The 22,500-nt window shown below is 41.7% G+C and overlaps 1 protein-coding gene across 6 annotated transcripts in view; it reads left to right on the top strand.

Moving 5' to 3' along the window:
- Positions 1-22,500, top strand: part of iqsec1a (IQ motif and Sec7 domain ArfGEF 1a) — a 137,902-nt gene that overhangs the window by 67,447 nt on the left and 47,955 nt on the right. The window contains exon 1 of one of the 6 annotated variants that reach the window (XM_077217733.1): positions 19,651-19,971. The exons of the other annotated variants lie outside the window; for them this stretch is intronic. Coding sequence (XP_077073848.1) covers positions 19,907-19,971 — 65 coding nt within the window. The 5' untranslated portion in view covers positions 19,651-19,906. Of the gene's footprint in view, positions 1-19,650; positions 19,972-22,500 lie in introns of those variants that run through there. 6 annotated transcript variants of the gene reach the window in all.

Raw genomic sequence — 22,500 nt, 5'->3', positions numbered from 1 at the left:
CAGTAAGTTTGACTGATATTTGATCACTGTTAGAGGTCACGAACCACCTTCAGGTTTATGAGTCTGTACTGAACCACTGACCGCCACTAAACCAAATGATTCCCTTACATATACTTTTATGAAAATTGTGAGGTATCGCATAAAAAACACTGGATGGAAACACCAAGATGTGCATAAAAATCTTAAAATGTGCATAAAAAACGTATGCGCTCAGTTGAGGCAAGTAATTTTTTTTATTTATTAAGAAAAAATGTGCATAATCTACGATGGAAACACATTTACTGGCTAAATCCCTCATTGCGCAACACAAACTCATGTGACTCTGCCTCAGAGGATCATGTGATTGGATAACTGGACCAATCTCATTGCACAACACCTGAAATATTAAGGCTTGTTCGACTTGAACCGGCGCTGCACAGACCGATCGGTTGATGACATCAAAGTACCGCGAGAGCGATTAGAGAGCAGACGGCTCCTTATGCTTTTGAATCGCTCTCGCGGTACTTTGATGTCATCAACCGATCGGTCTGTGCAGCGCCAGTTCAAGTCGAACAAGCCTTTAGGCTTGTTTGAGACGAGCAAAATCTGCGCAGAACCGATCACCGGTGATCAGCGTGAGATGCATGCCGGTTAGAAATGTGTCCGAGTGCGGTCCGCCTTGTCTGATGTCATGCTGACGTGTGTCAAAAAGCTCTCGCGAGCGCAAGTGTCGGATTCTGCACTCGCGCGCAGTTGCTCTCCACCGACTGCGCTGATCAAAAGCATGATGGGAAACGACTTGCTGACGACACAGCTTAATGTTGATTGGTTTAAACAACCGTGATGTATTGTTCTCTTTTAAAATGTTTGATTTTAAAACTCGGATATCATGTTTTATGTGTATATGTTATGTGTGAATATTCCCAAACTCTCGGACAGTGCGATCTCTATGCTCTATGGGTTATGCAATGTCATTTTATTATAAAAACAAAAAGACACATAGCCTATGTCTGTATTAAATAAAAGATGATTGATAAACACTTATTTGGAATGGAATTAAATAATAAGTACTTTGGGTGTCTTGTTAATTATATTTATTTTCATATAAAAGCAACAGAACTTGAATTACATCCAGTTTATTAGCAACACTGTGCACGAGCGTGAATCCCGTGAACCCCTCGATATCCATCATTGATCTGAAACGCTGTCATCAGAATGATTTGGTGTAATGCCCTCCCAGAACTACCAAACAATTGTGTTCCCGAACACCAGGTATCCACCTCCGAACATTTTTTATTTATTTATTTAATTTAATTTATTTATATAGGGTAAAAAGTCACAGCCTTCGAACTGTAGCAACTTTTTATTTACTCTGCACCTTGCAGTTTCATAGAAGTGACTATTTTGTTCTCTTGAACACATGGGATGGAAACTCAATATTCCAATGTTTAATTAGCATCTTTGACAGTGTCTCATATTTCCCCTGTCTGTACCAAAAAATGCTAAAGGAATATTTATCACAATTTGAAACCAATGAAACGCATGCAACCAACCATTGAAATCCATGCTGATCTGAGCTGTTCTTTTGTGAAGTGATATTTAAACTAACAGTTTGGAAAATCATTTATTCCAAATTACGATTGATACATTTCCTTCAGTGCTTCTTTTGCCATTTTCTTTACGATTTTTGGACAGATGAAGATGTGGAAGAGGTGTTTCAGCAGGTGACTGTGTCTTTATCCCATATATCAGCTTGTGCGGACTGCTCAACGTTGCTTGTGATGTTCCTCATTTGTTAGTTATTTTTAATAAAGTGTCTGCTAAATGAATACATGTAAAGGTAACTTCCATAATGGGAGCGTCAGCGGGTCTCTGGGATCAGATGGGGTGGGATTCTGGGTTGATGAAGGGGCGGGGTCATCTGACAGAAGGGGGTGGGGTTCAGAGAGCAAAGGGATTGGCTGCAGGGAGCAGAGGGGCGGGGCTTTGATGTTGCGTTTCATCCCCAGTGTATTATTAGAGTCTGGGTTTCCCCAGCTGAATCTCATATAGTCCTGATAGTCTGGCTAGACCCACTAGTTAAGGGCCCACCCAGGCCCTTAACAGAGCAGCCACAAAAATTGAGCGAAACTGGAAGAAAACAAAACTAGAGGTATTTCACATTTCATGGAAAGAGAGCACGATTGCGTACAGAAAGGCCTTTAAAACGGTTTGATCTGCTTATTTTTCAACCCTATTAGAAGAAAATAAGCAAAACCCTAGGTATTTATTTGAAACAGTGGCTAAATTACTGAAAAATAAATAAAATATACAAAAAAATGAAAAAAACTATGCAACCGTCTACTACAGTATCGCATCAGACAGTGCAGTGTAGTCTCACTGAAGAAAAATTCGATTCATTCATTGCCATAGGAGAGGAAGAATTTTATAAACTCGTTAATTCATCTAAATCGACAACATGTATGTTAGACCCTATACCAACTAACCTACTGAAAGAGATGCTTCCACATGTCATAGATCCTCTTCTCAATATCATTAATTCATCTTTGTCATTAGGATACGTAGCAAAAACTTTTAAGCTGGCTATGATTAAACCGCTTGTTAAAAAAAACTTAATCCTACAGAATTAGTCAATTACAGGCCGATCTCAAATCTACCTTTTCTGTCAAAGATACTAGAAAAGGCAGTATCCTCACAACTGTGTTCCTTTCTTAAAAGAAATGGTATCTGCGAGGATTTCCAGTCAGGATTTAGACCGTATCATAGCACTGAGACAGCTCTCATTAGAGTCACAAATGATTTGCTCTTATCATCCGATCTTGGTTGTATCTCTCTATTAGTGTTACTCGATCTTAGTGCTGCATTTGATAGTAAATGAAGAGATGTCTTATCGGTCAAAAGTTCAGTATGGTGTACCACAAGGCTCAGTACTAGGACCGCTGCTGTTCACTCTGTACATGCTACCTTTAGGAGATATCATTAGGAAACATGGCATTAGTTTTCACTGTTATGCTGACGATACTCAGCTCTATATTTTTTCACGCCCTGACGAAACTTACCAATTCACCAAATTAACGCAATGCATAGCTGATATAAAAAACTGGATGACTAGTAATTTCCTACTACTTAATTCTGAAAAAACAGAGATTCTAATTATTGGACAAAAAACTTCCTCACGTAATAACCTAGAATACTGTTTAACACTTGATGGCTGCTCTGTCAAGTCCTCGTCGTCAGTTAGGAACCTGGGTGTGCTCTTTGATACCAATCTTTCATTTGAAAGTCACGTGTCTAGTACCTTTAAAATCAAAATTTTCCTTCTTAAAAATATATCTAAATTACGTCATATTCTCCCAATGACAAATGCGGAACAATTAGTCAATGCGTTCATGACATCAAGTCTAGATTATTGTAATGCTCTACTGGGTGGTTGCCCTGCACGCTTAATAAACAAACTACAGCTGGTCCAAAACGCAGCCGCTAGAGTTCTTACCAGAACCAGGAAGTATGACCATATTAGCCCGGTTCTGTCAACACTGCATTGGCCCCTCATTAAACATTGTATACATTTTAAAATGTTGCTTTTATATAGAGCTTTATACAATATAGATTGTTTCAAAGCAGCTTTGCATTGATAATATGAAATTAATGCAACAAAGATTGTTTCGGCTGTACAGCAGATCTAGAAGAGAGTCACTGTCCAGTTTTAGTAAGTTTTTGATTGAATAATCTGCGTTTTGGTGGCCTGAGAAGCAAACTTTAAAAGGTTTCCCTTTCAAGGGAACTCGAGCAGCGTTGAGACGCGGTGGGAACGCTCTGCGTGATTGCGTCGTGAAGCACGTGTATAATCAGTCCAATGGAAGAGCGAGACGTCATAGGCGGTGACGTCATAGACCAGGAAGCTATAAAGCACACCAGAAAACATACCGCGACAGCTTCTGTTGCCTTGAGCAAGCGATCTGTGTATTCTGTCCTTGTCATATTTATTGTTGTCTGTCAAGTTGCAATATATATATATATATTATGGCAAAAGAGAGCAAGCAGCTTTTGTGTTGTTCCCTGCCCACGTTATATCACGGGTGGGGACACACACATCAGCTTTTTGTTACTATTTGGGAGTGGAGCATGCCACAGTCAGTTCTCGAGGGGGCTGACTGTGAGCATTGCGAGAAGCTGTCCGTGAGGACGCTCCGCTCCCGCCGGGCGTTCTTCGAGGAGGACGGTTCGGTTCGCGCACCCCGCGCGGGTCCCGCTGTTGCCGATGCACGGCGGCGACTCGCATTTTGGGGTTCGCAAACGGATCTGACAGCGGGGGTTGGGACGGGCCCCGCCCTATCTCAGCTTTCACCTGCCAGATCCAGTGCTGGCGATTTCCAGTTCCGAGGAATTGGTATCGTTAGTGTTTTGTTTAGAAAAAGAGAACAAAACAAATAAAGATATTAAGAAAAGGCAGATGTTTGAGTTTTCAATAAATGAATAAATAAGTCAGCTCATAACTCTGTTGAATAAAGAGGAGCTTTAAAAGGAGGTTTATCTAGTGCTGTTGCTAGTTAAATATTTTCTGGCCAGCTGAACATTATGAGAGTGAAAATAAAAAGAGTTTATTAGATGAAATAAATCTAAAAACAGAAAAACTCTGTATCTCAGCCTCCTCGTCGGGGACTGCCGTTTTTTCCCTATCTCCACACCACACTGTGGTGTCGAGATCGTGAAATAAGTCGGTTTCTATTTTATGTGTTTAATGCCCAACGTCTAACTATAGTAATGCTATGGGTATTAAGTATCATGGTATGACAGTGCCTCGGGTTAAAGAGACGCTTGCTAGCTTTCTCTCTCCCGAGTCGGCGTCATCATTTTTAACCCCGACGTTACCCACCAGCCATCTAAAAAAAATTTTTATTAGGCAACGCTGGTGGGTAAATTATAAAGACATGGATGAATGTGAGGTTGTCAGCACTGACGCTATTCGAGAATTGCGTCGTGCAAAAACAGATAAACTATACTGGGGAGGGACGGTTTCGAGAGATCGTTTCTCCTCTGCGTCCTCTGGGTGGCGACTCTCTGAGGAGGGTCGCAGCACGGCCAGTTCGGTTGTTTTTCCTGCTGGTGGCCACGGAGTGATATATTTATATATATATATATATATACGTTTTTCTGATTTAAAAATAAAGAAAAATAAGATAAAATTATGTCTGTTCTTCTGGACGCTCCGCTTTCAAAAACAAAACAAAACAAAACTAAGAATAAACCGTTCAGCGGCGTTCCAGAGGTTTCTTCCTCACCAATCTAATGTTCCCGAGACTGCTGGGCGGAGCAGTCTCAGTCTACTAAGCTCCTCGCAGCACAGAGTGCAAGAACGAGCATCGCCATTTGGCTCCTCCACAATCGAAGGGGACTTGGGTGGCGGTAGCAGTCTAGCCAGTTAGAGATATGCAAGATCTGAGGACTATTTTATCTCTAAAAAAGCTTGGACAATAGGAAGCCCTGACGCCGAGGCTATCAGGCTTCTAAAGGGTGGTCCCCTCCGGGGTAGGGATGGTTTTTAGAAAATCGTTTCTCCTCGGCGCCCTCTGGGCTGCGACTCTCTGAGGAGGGTCTCAGCGCTGCCAGTTCGGTTTTCCTGCCGGTTCGCCGTTCAGGGCACCAAGGTGTCAGTGTCCTCAAACGATCCTCCGAGGGGGGTCGTAGAGCAGTCAGTTCGGTTTCCCTGCCGGTTCGCCGTTTCAGGGTGCCGAGGTGCCTGCTTTTTCCAATGATCCTCCGAGGAGGGTCATTGGAACTAAGTTATTTAAAGGGAGGCAAGATCTGAGGACTGTCGTCATCTCTAATAAAGCTTCTGAGGGCTCCTCCGGGGCAGGGACGGTTTTGAGAAATCGTTTCTCCTCGGCGCCCTCTGGGGTGCGACTCTCTGAGGAGGGTCGCAGCGCTGCCAGTTCGGTTGTTCCCTGCCGGTTCGCCGTTCAGGGCACCGAGGTGTCAGCGTCCCCATATGATCCTCCGAGGAGGGTCGTAGAACGGTCAGTTCGGTTGTTCCCTGCCGGTTCGCCGCTTCAGGGCACCGTACTGACTGTTCAACCAAATCCAGAGGCCAGTCTTGAGAGACTGGTTCCCCTAGTAGAATTTCTGGCAGCGTGGAAACTACTGCCACATATTTCTCGGTGGGTCCTGCACACTATAGAAAAGGGTTCAGAATTCGGTTCTTGTCCGCCCAGATTTCTAGGGGTCCTCCCCACTGTGGTGGACCCCGAGCAGGCTTTGGTTATGGAGCAGGAAGTACTGACACTTCTGCAAAAGGAGCTGTAGAAGGGGTTCCTCCTCCCGGCAGACAGTCAGGGTTTTACTGCTATTACTTCATTGTTCCGAAAGAGGATGAGGGGTTGCGTCCTACTCTAGACCTGCGTCAATTAAACAGCAGGTTTCAGAATCTTAAGTTCAAAGTATGCTTACGCTAAATATGATTGTGTCACAGATTCAGTCCGAGGACTGGTTTGTCACAATAGACTTAAAGGACGCTTACTTATCTATCCATCCTCATCACAGGAGGTTCCTGAGGTTTGCTTTCAGGGGCGAAGCATACCAGTATCGGGTTCTTCCATTCGGCCTAGGTTATCACCCCACACCTTTTACAATATGCGTGGATGCAGCTCTGGCTCATCTGAGATTCCAGGGCATTCGCGTATTAAATTATATCGACGATTGGTTGACTTTAGCTCAGTCCGAGCTTTTGGCAGTTCAACATCGAGATGTCGTTCTGTCCCACATAAGGAGGTTGGGGTTGCGGCTCAACACCAAAAAGAGTGTACTCCTCCCAGCTCAGAGGACCACTTTCTAGGTGTATTATGGGATTCGACAACAATGCAAGCACGTCTGTCTCCTGCACGTATTTCTGCGATTCTCACAGCCGTAAAGAATGTAAAACTAGGTCAGTCACTCACTGCAAACAGTCTCTGAGACTGTTGGGGCTCATGGTAGTTGCGTCTAACGTTGTTACTTTTGGCCTTCTGTACATGAGACCCCTGCAGTGGTGGCTCGGGACCAAGAGGTTTTCTCCGAGGGGAAATCCGTTTTCGCATGATCAAGGTCACGCGGCTATGCCTTCGTGCCTCGGTCATGTGGAAGAAACCTTGGTTCCTCGCCCAGGGCCCAGTGCTGGGTGCTTCTTGTCGACGCGTCACGCTATCGACGGATGCTTCCCTCACAGGATGGGGGGCGGTCATGAGTGGCCGCTCGGTGAAAGGTCTTTGGCTGGGGCTCATGGCAGTTGCGTCCAACGTAGTTACTTTTGGCCTTCTGTACATGAGACCCCTGCAGTGGTGGCTCGGGACCAAGGGGTTTTCTCCGAGGGGAAATCCGTTTTCGCATGATCAAGGTCACGCGGCTATGCCTTCGTGCCTCGGTCATGTGGAAGAACCTTGGTTCCTCGCCCAGGCCCAGTGTTGGGGGCTTCTTGTCGACGCATAATGCTATCGACGGATGTTTCCCTCACAAGTCGGGGGCAATCATGAGTGGTTGGTCGGCGAAGGGTCCGGACAACACACTGATGGTCTCGTATATCAGAGCAGATATCCTGTTGAGGCAGGGGCTGTGGCCCGGGGAATGGAGACTTCACCCCGAGGTGGTGGAGCTTCTTAGGGAGAACTTCGGTCAAACTACTAGTCGACCTTTCGCATCGCTTGTACAATGCATTGCCCTTGTGGTTCTCCTTCACGCATCCAGCTCCGCTTGGACTGGATGTAATGTAATAGGTGTGGTTGCCACAACACCTATACGCTTTTCCCGATATCTTTGCTCCTGGGAGCTCTGGAGTTGTGGATACTGTGGGCTCGGCCTCTGAGGGGGCCCAGCTCATAGATTCAGGTTTCTCGACCGAGGTCGTGGAGACCATACTCATGTCTAGAGCTCCCTCCACGAGAAGACTAATATGCTGTTCTCTGCCTGGTGCAGAGAACGCCTTCTGAATCTCGTATCTGCCCTGTTGGTACAGTACTTGATTTCTGTAATGAATGTTTCTTTGCTGGGCTATCTCTGAGGAGAGATCCTTAATTTCGTCTTCTCCGTGGTACATGAGGCTGAGGCCTGCACGTACTTGGATTTGCACCTGGTTGGTGGTAGTATTTCTTCACCCCAGATCGGGTTGTATTTCTAGGTCCCAACTAGATGTGCGGGTCATTTGTGCTCCAGGCCTTCTGTCCTCCACCTTTAATACCCCAGATCAGGAAAATCTTAAATCTGTTATGCCCTGTCCGGGCTTTGGATGCTTAGGTCCACAGAGCTGCTCAGTGGCGTTTATCAGAACAATTATTTGTCTGCTTCGGGTAACCTAAGATAGGTTGCCCTGCATCTAAACAGATAATGAGAAAGTGGGTAGTTGAGGCTATCTCACTTGCTTATGAAGCGGCCGGACAACGTTCACCTGTGGCTGTTCAGGCCCATTCTACAAGGAGTATGGCTGCCTCTAGGCTTTAATTTCGGGTGTTTCCCTTCAGGATATTTGTAATGCGGCAGGCTGGTCCTCACCTCATACATTTGTCAGATTTTATGCCTACACCTCTCCACTCCCGGGGCTAGGTTGCTTGCTTCTAGTGTGCGCAAGGACTTCACACAGAACGGGCATTTGTCTTATGGCGTAGTGGGTATGGGGTTCCCACCGCGTCTCAACGCAGCTCGAGTTCCCTTGAAAGGGAACGTCTCAGGTTACGTATGTAACCCTGGTTCCCTGAGAGGGAACGAGACGCTGCGTTCTCCTGCCATACTTCCTGCATGCCCTGATCGACTTGCTTCAGGCTTTTTCAGAAGCTGTCGCGGTCTGTTTTCTGGTGTGCTTTATAGCTTCCTGGTCTATGACGTCACCGCCTATGACGTCTCGCTCTTCCATTGGACTGATTATACACGTGCTTCACGACGCAATCACGCAGAGCGTTCCCACCGCGTCTCAACGCAGCGTCTCGTTCCCTCTCAGGGAACCAGGGTTACATACGTAACCTGAGACGTTTTTTTGAAAACGAGTTTTGAAAACAATACCATTATCATCTATGTGTAAACTTTAAAAACGTGAATCTGTGTAAACGGTGACGGCGTGCACATGCTCACTATGTGCATGTGGGGACATTTAACATTTAATTTTGAATTTAACAATACTATTACAACTTTACTTTCCTGTTATCTCTGTAAAGCTGCTTTGAAACAATTTGTATTGTAAAAGCGCTATATAAATAAAGGTGACTTGACTTGACTATGTGTTTAGTCTATAAACATGTGCGTTTGTGTGCAGACTTGTAGTCTTTCTTTACTAAGTGACATCGCCAATAACTTGTCTGGCATGCATAATACAGCGTTTTTAGTAATTTCCGCGGAATCGTGTGAAGAGGAATCATTTTGATAACGTTTTCATCTGTACAGAGGAAACAAAACATTTGTCGTGAAAAAAAAGAAAGAAACTTTTGTCGTGGTGATGAGGCCTTCACACGGGATGATGGTTGATACTGTCTCTTCTGAAATTCAGGGATGCGTTGTGGTCGTGTCTAGGCGCAGGTCCACCATCTAATCTGGATACGGCCCGGATACGGCTGACTACAGTAAACCTCAGAATAAACAAAGAGACATTAGCATAGATGGCATTCTTCTTATGATGTAATGAGTACATCAGGTGTTATAGGAAGTGTTACCGGTTGCGGCTGACCTTGTTTATGAAGCATAACAATCATTTTACCTTATTTAACTAATAGAAATTGATAATGTGTTATGTGTATGACAGGTTATCTGCAAAATATCTGCAAGGTAACAAAGCTCAAAGTCCACTCCAAAAGGAGATATTTTAACAGATACCACTTTCTAAGAACTACAACGAATGCTTCAATAATGTAAAATATGTGAAAAATAATGTTTTTTTTAACAATCATGTATGAAAGTATATTCTAGTACACCTCAAAAACTAAATCAAAACTTTATAAAAGGGCATAATAGGACCCCTTAAATTAAATAGCACAGTGAATATTTAGAGCTGCTCCAGCAGGTTAGTAACATGCTCCCCATTTTACTTTCTTTGCTATTGACATATCTGACGGAACTACAAACTTCATAAAACTGATGTCTGTGAAAAAGGGATGTGCGCTCAACGAGCTCGCACATGTCACACACACACACACACACACACACACACACACACACACACACACACACACACACACACACACAACAATCAGACATTTCTCAAAATATCTTTTTAAGCTTAAAGGCCATTGCACACTGAGTCCGAAATTTTCGTATGCGTTTTTTCATATTCGTGATTCGGTGGCTCTGAATTGTCAAAACACTATTCAACACCATTCAAACTGCTTGCTACGGATGCGAAAAACGCAGAAAATCGATCCCGATTCGATTTTTTTATGACGGACGAAAGTTTCGGAGGCAGTGTGCAAGCGTGATTGACATACCGTGAGGCCGAATTTTTTTTTTAACGTGTTAAAATTTCGGATGCGAATTTTGGACTCAGTGTGCAATGGCCTTTACAGAAGAAAGTCATATTTGGCACGACATGAAGGTATGATGTCAGAATTTACATTTTTTAGGTGAACTTTAGCTTCAAGATAAAAGTGGCTCTGCCATGGTCTAGCCCCGCACTGCCTGCTGTGTGAGCTTCATATCTTCCTACTGTATTTCATACTATATGAGCCATACAAACCTGATTTATTAAATATGATTATTAGATTTGTTTTATATAATTTGTCTAAAGGTTAACTGTTCCGAGTACTTTTTCATATGTCAAGTTTACAGGGTTAAGTGTCTTGAATGAAAGTTTCTCTGGGATTGAACCAGCAACTTTATTACACTGCACCACTGTTGTTCAGTGCTGGAAACTAGAGCTCAAATGTGATATTGCTGCCCCGTCTACCCCATCTACTGGTACAAAAACTATTATATAAGCTGCTGATGACCAATGGAAGTGTTGAGTGTTCAGTCAGAGAGGAAATGTGATATTCTCATGAATGATTCAGTGTCATCTCTCCTACAGGATTAACCGAATCAAAACCAGTCTTCCTTATGTAAATCCCGAGAAAAAGCCCAAAAGCTCAAAACATTGGCATCAAGTCCAGTATGACAGCAGAAGAGATCTCTGAGATAAGCTTGTGTCTGTCAGTTCATATAGACTTGCTGCGCAGCACTGATTAAAAGTGGTGGGAAAAACTTTGCAATACATGGTTTGATTATAATAATTCATATTATTTCAATGATCATAATATTTGTTTTCATAATCGTAGTTCTATTCATTCAGGTTTCATAACCCTCAACCTCACCACATAAAGGATTTAATAACTGTAACCTACAACTACTATAAGTATATCCAGCCTTACCTGGAGACATACAGTACACTCCCAAGCAAAAGATTTGGGTAACTTCTTCAAGATGACTGGAAAACGACAGGCATTTGTGCAGAATTGGGACTAAACCCAGCAGACAGTGACTCCTGCACCGGAGTTCATGTCAAGTGGTAAAAGTTCAAACGTTTGGGGTCATTAAGTTTTTTATTTATGCATTTAATTTTTGGTAACACTTTACAGTAAGGTTCATTAGTTAACTACTTTAGTTAACATGAACTAAGAATGATAAATACTTCTACAGCATTTATTAAATCTTAGTTTGTTAATTTCAATATTTACTAATACATTATTAAAATCAAACGTTGTATTTGTTAACATTAGTTTTACATTGTAATATTTCACAATATTTCTGTTTTTACTGTATTTTTGCAGCCTTGGTGGGCAGAATAGACTTCTTTCAAAAACAGTAAAGTCTTGCCGACCCCAAACATTTGAACGCTTGTGTTTATATTTTAACTCAGCTTGTTACACCTGTCAGGTTTGTTCTGTTATATGGACTCTTATTTTGACATTCTGTTGGGTTTCCTTAGTTACTGATTATATTCTCATTTGTTTCTATTAGTTTCACCTGTGTCTGGTTTAGATTACCTTGTTCTACCCCTGTATTTATAGCCCTGTGTTTCAGTAGTTCATGGTCAAGTCCTATATAAAGAAGAGAAAGCGCTTACTTTAGTTAATCTCTTAGGAGATGTATCTAAAAGTGTTAAAAATCCAGTTATGAGGTTTCTCAAAAATACGGGGTTGTTTTACCGTATTTAATATGTGTATATTTATACCAAAGGTATAAGTGCGCATGGGTGAATAATTCCCTCACGACTATTCTCGACGATCACACTCCTGTCCGGGAGGTGGCGGTAGGTTTGCCAACCGCCAGTTAAACTCTAAAAGAAGAAGAAGTAGTTGTTCATGGTCAGTTCTCAAGTCGGCATATAGGGGTTTTTCTTTTCCCCTGTGTGTTTGAGTGTTTTGGTTTAATAATAAAGACTGTTTATTTTTAACTCCGATGTTCACCATCAAGTAGCACTGAAACACGTGGCATTATGTTTGTGTTGAGGTGGACTGATGCTGCTGTTGGGTCTATCTGATCTCAGACAGCACATGTGTTTTGAGTGAGGCACTCGTGATCTCTTCCGTGCGCGTGTGTGTGTGTGTGTGTGTGTGTGTGTGTGTGTGTGTGTGTGTGTGTGTGTGTGTGACTTAAATATATATGCTAAATTTATACTGTGGCCTCCAAAAAAGTATTTGTAAACTTAGGCCACATTAGATATCGAATATCAAACAGAGAAGAAGTAGATTTGACTCAACCGCTCTGGGTCAAACAAAACAGACTCAGAATCAGAAAGAGCTTTATTGCCAAGTGTGCTTGCACACACAAGGAATTTGTTTTGGTACTGAGGCTTCCAGTGGACATATACAAATACAACATGAAACATAATACTACAAATTATAAGAATAAAAAATAAAAATATAAATATATGAGAATAAAACTATCACAGTTGGGTTTAGTCAGAATAGACATTTTCAGATTTACAGATTATGAACCTATTTACAGTGTTTTGAATATTATAAATAAATAAATCTACATATAAGTATCACCTGAGTTGTAGGATATTGCACTAAACAGTGGGAGTATTGCACTTACAGGCATATGCCTTGGGAGGTGTGTTAACTGTTCAGGAGGGAAATGGCCTGTGGGAAGAAACTGTTCCTGTGCCGAGATGTTCTTGTGGCCAGTGATCTGAGTCTCCGTCTTGACGGTAACAGTTCAAACAGGTGGTGTCCAGGGTGAGTGGAGTCTGTGATGATTTTACCTGCTCTCTTCCTCACTCTGGAAGAGTACAGGTCCTGGAGGTTTGGCAGGGGGGCACCAATAATCCTCTCCGCAGTCCGGACTGTCCGTTGTAGTCTCCTGATGTCTGATTTGGTAGCTGAACCAAACCAGACAGTGATGGAAGCGCACAAGACAGACTCAATGACGGCTGAGTAGAACTGAATCAGCAGATCCTGTGGCAGGTTGAACTTCCTCAGCTGGCGAAGGAAGTACAGTCTCTGCTGGGCCTTTTTCACAGTGGAGTCAATGTGATTGTCCCACTTCAGGTCCTGAGAGATGATAGTGCCCAGGAACCTGAATGACTCCACTGCTTCCACAGTGCTGTTCATGATGGTGAGTGGGGGGAGTGCTGGGCTGTTCCTCCTGAAGTCCACGATCATCTCCACTGTTTTGACCGTGTTCAGCTCAAGGTTGTTATAACTGCACCAGGCAGCCAGCTGTTCAACCTCCAGTCTGTAAGCAGACTCGTCACCGTTTCGGATGAGACCGATGACAGTGGTGTCGTCTGCAAATTTCAGGAGCTTGACAGTGGGGTCTTTAGAACAGGACTCAGGACAGGAAGAGATCGTTTGTTCAGAGCTGACAGCAGAGAAATATCTACTTTACTGGCTGACATTTGTGAACCAGTGTTTTCATATTTATAGAGGATTTGCAGCAATCCCAGCTTGAATTAGATTGATTGGATTGGCTATTGCTATATCAGATAAAACTGCTTCATTAAATGGAGTTTGTGACATCTGACTGTCAAGTCACCTTTATTTCTTTAGCGCTTTTTCCAAAAACAGATTGTTTCAAAGAAGCTTTACAGAGATAACAGGAAAATAATGCAACAAAGTTTGTTTCTGCTGTACAGCAGATCTAGAAGAAAATACTGTAGTGTCATACTGTGGAGTGGACCTGTTTTCATGATCAAGTTGGATTCTTTAAAGGATGGATATTCTTTCTCTATTTTTCTTTATTTCATTGGTGAAAAACAAATGCACATTAATAGACAAATAATACTTAGTTATACTTTGTACAAAATACTAATGTATACTATAATGTATTTTGAAAGTATACTTTCATTGCATTGTTACAATGATCATTTTAGCACACAGTTAAGATATACCTAAAATATATTTTTTAATAAAGTGCAAATAAATACACTTTTAAAAAATAAACTGAATTTTCACTTCAAGTATATTTTCTAAAATATATATTTTTTAGAAAATATTCTAAAGTACAATTATTTTAAAGTGTGTTAAAAGTTGAATTGTGAAAATAGGTAAAAGCATGATGCTAATATACTTTTAATGTATTTAACGATAGTACAATTTTTGTTAGTATATTTGCAATGTACTATTGAAAAAGGGAATATATTTCAAACACAATAAAGTATACCTTTTTTCCATTAGGGTTCACCTGCCCATCCAGGCCTAACGAATGGGTTTGGCTTGATGTCCTTTTCCTATTTAGTCTCCCTCGTGCCTATAAACCTATACATGATTTTCTTTTTTCATGCCAAATAAGTGATATAGCGGAATATCCAGGAATATATTTTCCGTAGAATGAAAGTGAATTGGAATTGGAGCTGTTAGGCTAAAATTATTCCACTTCCAATAACTGATCCACTTCCCTGAAGTTCCCTCTCTTAGGTTGACATTGACTGTGTTTTCTCCTGAATCCATGCCATTCCAGCCGATCACTACCATACAACGCTGTCAAAACTCTGGTGTTGTTTTTAGTTAACTGTTAGTAAAAATGGATAGAGGTCAAATGTTCTGCAGGAATGCACACGAACATAGTGACAGTCTGTCGTGTTTCTGTTTTCAAGGGCTTTTGGTTTGTTTTTGTCTTTTCCTGCATTTCCCATAATTGGCCGGCTCCTATAGTCAGTCACCTTCATTTATATAGCGCTTTTAACAATATGGACTGTTTTAAAGCAGCTTTACAGTGATAATAGTAAATTAAAGTAACAGAGATTGTTTTGGCTTTACAGCAGCTCTAGAATAAAGTTATTGTCCAACTAAAGTTAGTTTTGATTGATTCAGTTCCGTTGCAAAGATCATTGGTCATTAACTTAGGGGCCGCTAACAAGACACCATTCTAACAGAAAACAGAAACTTTTAATGTGTTCTGGCCGTTCATTTGCACAACAGTGTTTCTCCAGAATGCAAACTTTTAGAAAATGTTAAAAAAACGTTATCCTCGTGTTAAACTTCAAAAACGTAAATCTGTGAAAACGTTGATGTCGTGCACATGCACACCACATGTTTAGTCTATAGACCCCTTTTCAGTGACGTTTTTTGTGGGCGGAGCTTAGGTGGAGGCAGAACTATTCTCCTGGCCGCTTCAATAACGTCAGTTAGCAAGTTCTGTTAGCTTGTTTTTTTAACAATGACTGGAGAAAATCAGATTTTATTTTATCGTGTAAGGTAACTTACTGTCCAGTTAACGTTACCTCCGGTTAAGTGGCTACATATCTACACCTACCTGATAGAGAAACCGAGCATAAAGAGAAACTGAAGGCATATAAATCTTTAGATGCCTATAACTATGTGCTGAATGGTCACGTACACGACTTGTGTGGTACGATCCGCAGTTCTGCCAAGCCAGCGCCAAGGCCAGAAGACGACCATGTAAAGTGTAACATTACATTACAAATTTTAAAGATGTGAATATTTTCCAGAAATAAAAATTTCAGATGCAGCAAATAAATATTTTAACTTTATGTATTTGATTATTCTTTCTTACCAGATTCTTCAAAAAGTTTAGTCACAATCAATCACATCAATGTATATACGATCACAGATGATTCACAGATAATTACAATAGTTTAGAAAACATTATGCGATAAAATTTTTAATTGGAGCCTGTACTCCTTTGATTATTGCACCTAAAAACTCAACAAGATGACATTTTAAGCTCCTTATGTATCCGAATCTGTGTTGGTTTGTATTGGCTGCCTTCAGATTTACCTTTTTTTGCCTCTAGCCAACGCCGTGACGTACAGTAGATGTTTAATAGGGAGTCAATGCAGTGTTGACAGAACCGGGTTAATATGGTCATACTTCCTGGTTCTCTAGCGGCTGCGTTTTGGACCAGCTGTAGTTTGTTTATTAAGCGTGCAGGGCAACCACCCAGTAGAGCATTACAATAATCTAGTCTTGATGTCATGAAAGCATGAACTAATTGTTCCGCATTTGTCATTGGGAGAATATGACGTAATTTAGATATATTTTTAAGATGGAAGAATGTGGGTTTACAGATACTAGAAACGTGACTTTCAAATGAAAGATTGGTATCAAAGAGCACCCAGGTTCCTAACCGACGATGAGGACTTGACAGAGCAGCCATCAAGTGTTAGACAGTATTCTAGGTTATTAAGTGAGGAAGTTTTTTGTCCAATAATTAGAATCTCTGTTTTTTCAGAATTAAGTTGTAGGAAATTACTAGTCATCCACTTTTTTATATCAGCTATGAATTCCGTTAATTTGGTGAATTGGTAAGTTTCGTCAAGGGCTCGTAGAAATTATAGAGCTGAGTATCATCAGCATAACAGTGAAAACTAATGCCATGCTTCCTAATGATATCTCCTAAAGGTAGCATGTACAGAGTGAACAGCAGCGGTCCTAGTACTGAGCCTTGTGGTACGCCATACTGAACTTTTGACCGATAAGACATCTCTTCATTTACTGCTACAAACTGATAACGGTCAAATAAGTATGACATAAACCATGCTACTGCAATTCCACTAATGCCAACATAATTTTCGAGTCTATTTAAAAGAATGTTGTGGTCGATAGTGTCAAATGCAGCACTAAGATCGAGTTACACTAATAGAGAGATACAACCATGATTGGATGATTCATTCACAAAAAGTTTTCTCGTTGCTTCATTAAGATTGAACCACTGTAATCACGTGGACCATTTTAACTACTGTATGATTTACTACCTTTCTGGGCCTTGAAAGTTGCAATAACTTAATTGTCTATGGAGGGATCCGAAAGCTCTCAGATTTCATCAAAAATATCTTAATTTGTTTTCTGAAGATGAACGAAGGTCTTACGGGTTTGGAACAACATGAGGGTGAATAATTAATGACAGAATTTTCATTTTTGGGTGAACTAACACTTTAACATAGTTGATGCAAATAAATATAGCTTAAATTGTCTCTCAACTTTATCAAACTTGCGGTCTCTTCTCTGGGCCCTGCAGGTAGTGCCTTTGAATGTTTGTGTGGCGAGCAGGACGAGGCCGAGGGCCGTGAGAGAGCGGCGTGAGGCCGGTGGCGTGATTACTAATGAGCGACTCCTGTGCGACGCACCGGTCTCGTATCTCTCACGGAGGAGCGGAAGCATGAAAGGGGGAGTGGACGACAGTGGAGATGGAGAGAGGCCGGGCCTGGATTTTATTTTATGTTTTGTTTTATGTGTGTCGACGGTGAGGGACTGCCGTCTTTACTTTCGTTTTTGTATTTGTTTTATTTTGTTATTAAATTCTTTTATTGTTCGCTAGTTCCCGCCTCCTTCTTCCCATAACATCTAACCTTGTTACACTGTGCTTTGCTAACGGGTCCTTCGTGGAGGCATTCCGATGTTCTTTTTTGTTGGGAATGTCTCTAAAAACGGCTTCCCTATCCCTAGATGTTCTTCCTGGAGTCCTTCAGATCCCACAGAAGATCCTCTTTACAGCGGACTCAGCCTGTCCAACAGCAGTTTTGGCCACACATAACAGGTCTGCTTTCAGGAAAGCCCATTAGAATCAGAAAAATGGAATGACATCGGTTTCTGCTTTTTCAGGGGTGCTGTTGCTTTTCAACACCCTTTTTCTCTTTTCACATTTTCTGGTCAGTTCTTGTTAAGCCATAACTCTTTGAGATGACTTCAGGCTGGATAATGAGAAGCGGTCGTGGAGGGCCTGGTGGGAGTTAGTCACTGAAGGCTTGTGCTTTGAGTTGAAGCAGATGTTTTATGGAGGGCCATTTGGAGTTCCCGGATCTGACATCAACCTGTCGGACAGACTCCTTCTGTGAATAACAACCAGGCAAAACTCCCACAAACCTCCAGTGTGCAACTCATCTTAGTGTGATGGTCATGAAGTGGACATTCAAAATCTGCTGTTGAATCACACTGTGTCTGTTTGAAGCTTGCTGTACGCATGGCTGGGATTGGGAAGTTTGCTGTGACGCTTGCAGAACTTGACTGTGACGTCTGGAGGAGGGACAGTGAAACAGTGAAACAGACACATCAGTTGTCAGTGTCATTCTTTCTTTGTAGCTGTTGACTAATGGATGTTTGTAATGCTTCACATGTCTTCTCTGAACTTGTCATGTGTTTCCTTCTTGTGCAATGCAAGGTTTGAAGTTTAAGAAGCAGCAAACCCAAAGGAAGCAGTCATCTTCTCCACAGGGAGGGAAACGTCCGCTTGTAATGAGCGGACGCGGTCACCTTCATCCAGCAGTGCAGGCGCAGGGATTGCTGTCCTTGTACAGGAAACAGTTGGCCATCTGGTAGTTATTTTCTCTTTGTTCTGTCACCTCAGATGGCATTATTCAGAGCGGGCCAGTGTCAGTCCTGCTGCTCACGTCGTCCTCTTCTGCAGTTTCATATAAATATCATATTTGAAATCACCAATGAAATCTGACAACTGCTTCATAAATGTTGATTCTCATGCTTTTTCAGACTAGATCCACCAATGCAGCCGCAGTAACACAATGACTTTACCAATCGACGAATGGCTCCTTTATTTAGAAGGCATTGCTAATTCCGCCATGTTGTGTGTTGCACTTTCTCCCATTCATAGTAATATGAGTGAACTGTGTTTCTAAAGTCTTTGGTGATACACGGATCTGTTCAGTGAAGTGGTCATAGTCGTGCTTTATAATAAATAAAACATGGCCATTGACCAATCAGCATCAAGGACTGTTAAGTTTTATAAATTCCCATATGAATTCAAAAAGAGGACACTCAAGCAAGGTCAAAGAATACTCAACCTCTTTTTCTCCAAAAAACCATGCCGCATGTTTTATAATACTGAGACAGAGTGTGCATGTGTGTTTCACATGAATCATAAACACTTGATCGTCAAAAAAAGAGCAGCAAACGCTGGAGAGTTTGAACAGGACACGATAAAAGGACTCTCTCTCTCTCTCTCTCTCTCTCTCTCTCTCTCTGTCTCTGTCTCTGTCTCTCTCTCTCACTCTCTCTCTGTCTCTCTCTCTCACTCTCTCTCTCTCTCTCTCTCTCTCTCTCTCTCTCTGTCTCTGTCTCTGTCTCTCTCTCTCACTCTCTCTCTGTCTCTCTCTCTCTCTCTCTCTCTCTCTCTCTCTGTCTCTCTCTCTCACTCTCTCTCGGTCTCTCTCTCTCTCTCTCTCTCTTTCTCTCTCTCTCTCTCTCTCTCTCTCTCTCTCTCTCTCTCTGAAAGGCTCTATTAATAGAGGTGCTTCCACATTTTCCCACTTGCATTCCTCTGCCACCCGTGCAGAAGTCAGTGTTCGTTCCTTCCCGCCTTCTCTTTGCTACAACCTCTTACATCTGAAGCAGAGTTTGTGTTTCGACAGCTATTGGCCTCAGATCAGCTGGTGGAGTTCCTCCGGGTCTCTGAGAGAGAGAGAGAGAGAGAGAGAGAGAGAGAGAGAGATAGAGAGAGTGTCTCTGAGCACTAGAGCTGCTGTTGTGCTTTCGGATCCAGTGATGGTTGAGTTCGGCTCTTTGTGGACACGCATTCTTCCGCAGACATGTGGTGTTTGCAGTGCAACTCAGAGAGAACACAGTCTCTGCTTGAACTGGAGCTGGACAGCTGGTAAGCCTGGACTATAATAGTGTTTGTGGGGAAGTTGAGGTCTGGACTAGTATTTAAGCAATGCTGTTTGACAATAAGTATGCATTTATTAAAACGGTATGGCACTAAAGTCCAGATTATTTGTTTATGCTGGAGTATTCAGTGAAGTGGCCATTCTCAAATCACTAATGGATTCAGAAAAGCAGTGGGATATGCAGTAATGTGTGTGTTGAAAACCCTGTATACCTACAGAAGCACACACACGATGTTGACCTGGTTTCACTGGGTCCATTAATTCTGTGGTCTCTGTAGCACTGGTCCACTTGCTCTATATTTATGAGATGATCACATTAATAGAGGTGTTTTTTTAGCCCATCCAGCTGAGAGATCCAGTGTTTCATGACACTCCCTCTCTAACACAAGAGAAGAGACCGTGTGAAACTGGGTTGAAATATGGGTTATTTATTAGTCAGAGATGTCCTCAGCCGAAGTTAGATGTCTTATTGGAGGTTTTCGTGCAGAGGAGCACTTTAAAAGCTCATGTTATGGTTTATTAATAATGTCCACTGTTGTTGTGGAAGGTCTGTGCTTCTCTGATAAATATTGGAAGCTTCATTGCGTAAGGATTTTCAAATTAAAGTTGCTGTTTGTTTTCTAACTTTAGTGGAGTTTGACTGTTTTTGTCCTGTAGTGATGGACATCGGGAACTGAGCTTTGAGTTATTGTGTTGTGTTGTTGTGTAGTATATGTCACATGTGCTGAGCCAGATAACAGAGAGATCAGCAGGGACCGGCTGCTTCCTCTGCTGGAGGACACACACACACACACACACACACACACACACACACACACACACACACACACACACACACACACACACACACACACACACACACACACACACACACACACACACACACACACACACACACACACACACACACACACACACACACCTCATTTCCTCTGCCAGCGGTCAGCAAACCCTTTAACTCGGGACAGTCTCTCTAACAGTGCTGGTTATTTGATGTCTGTGTGATTCTTTTAATTGCCAGAGATTGTATCATCCAGTAAAGGTCTTATATACTGTATATACACAGTAGAGGCTTCAGAGTATTACAACATGTAAGTTGCACTTTAAATGGCCAAATGTTATTGCATTAGAAAACAAAATACCAAAGCAAGCGGCATACGTAAACTAATTCTGCTAGAGATTTTCTCAGAACAGACTTCACTTTTCAAAATCACTTTTGCACTGACTTTAAGCAACCAGTGTCAAGCAGATCAGTGTGTTCACACACACCAGAGTTCAGCACAACACAGCTGCGGATGGACATGTTCTTACAAAACAAACGGTGTCACAGTCAGCATCTGTGTTTACATGGACCCTAATAATCCGATGGTAATCAGACTAGTAGCACGGTTGGAAAAAAAGACTCACATGTAACCAAAACGAATTGGCCAAATCCGATTGTAATGAGTGGTTTAAACCTTTTCTGATCCGATCGAGAGGACGTGTAAACACTCGATCGCATTGAAAACTGGAGCTGGAAAGTACTGCGCATGTGCAATGAAGTACAGATGACGTGATGGCGTATGATGTGACTTTCATGTCATTTTAAAAGTGTGTGAAGAGGAGCAGCACATCCCTCGTTCCAGACTCTCGTCCACACACACCTTGTTTTGGCTCCGGGAAGGCTCTTCTTTTACAACTTGATAAATATAAGCAGCACAGCAAAACTGTTCATGTGCTCTTTGTCTCTACTTAGGGCCTGAAATAGATAAGTCGTCTGCTCTTTGAAACACAGAAAAGAAGCAGTGTAGAAGAGTGGTCCAAAAAATCAAGTCCAATTTGAAGCTTATGACATATAAACACGCACATCAACCTGATCATTTATCAGCGTTCATGTTACGTTCAGATTCAATTAATTCAGTCTGAATGAAACAAAAAGTGTGCATGTAAACATAGCTAAAGTTACAACACTATAGTACATAATCATACACACAAAAACAGCTTCAGTGTTTCTCAAAATGAATAAAAGCTGTCAAAGGCAAACTCAGAATATTACGCAAACCTGCAGTAGTAAAATATGTTAAATAATATCGACATTTTTATATAGAAACAACACAGAAACAAACGATCTGTGAAATTACATACTAGTAACATTTTGGTGGATATTCAGTATCATAGCAAGCAAAGCGTCTCAACTGAAGAAAACGCTCTCAAGCGCCCACAGCCAGGCGTATTTTGACAAAATACAACTTTTTTTAAAACAAACAAGCAACACCAGCCCAGTGAGAAAAAGTAATGCAAAAGTAACATAATGCATTCCTTTCCATAAAAAGTAACTAAGTGACACAGTTAGTTACTTTTTTTTATGGAGTAATGCAATATTGTAATGAATTTAAAAGTAACTTTCCCAACACTGGTCACAATTATTTATTTTTTCTTTCTTTAAATAACAAACCAATTTGCATTTATTCTAGTTATCGATTTCACTTGACTTTTAAATGTGGCTTTGTGGCTAAAGTATCCTAATAGTTTTTGGG

This window comes from Siphateles boraxobius, unplaced genomic scaffold, assembly GCF_051911475.1.
Source record: "Siphateles boraxobius isolate OS27281-9 unplaced genomic scaffold, OSU_SipBor_1 76, whole genome shotgun sequence".
NCBI classification, from domain to species: domain Eukaryota; kingdom Metazoa; phylum Chordata; class Actinopteri; order Cypriniformes; family Leuciscidae; genus Siphateles; species Siphateles boraxobius.
Note: the sequence above shows the minus strand (reverse complement) of the source record. Positions and strands in the feature narration are given on the sequence as shown.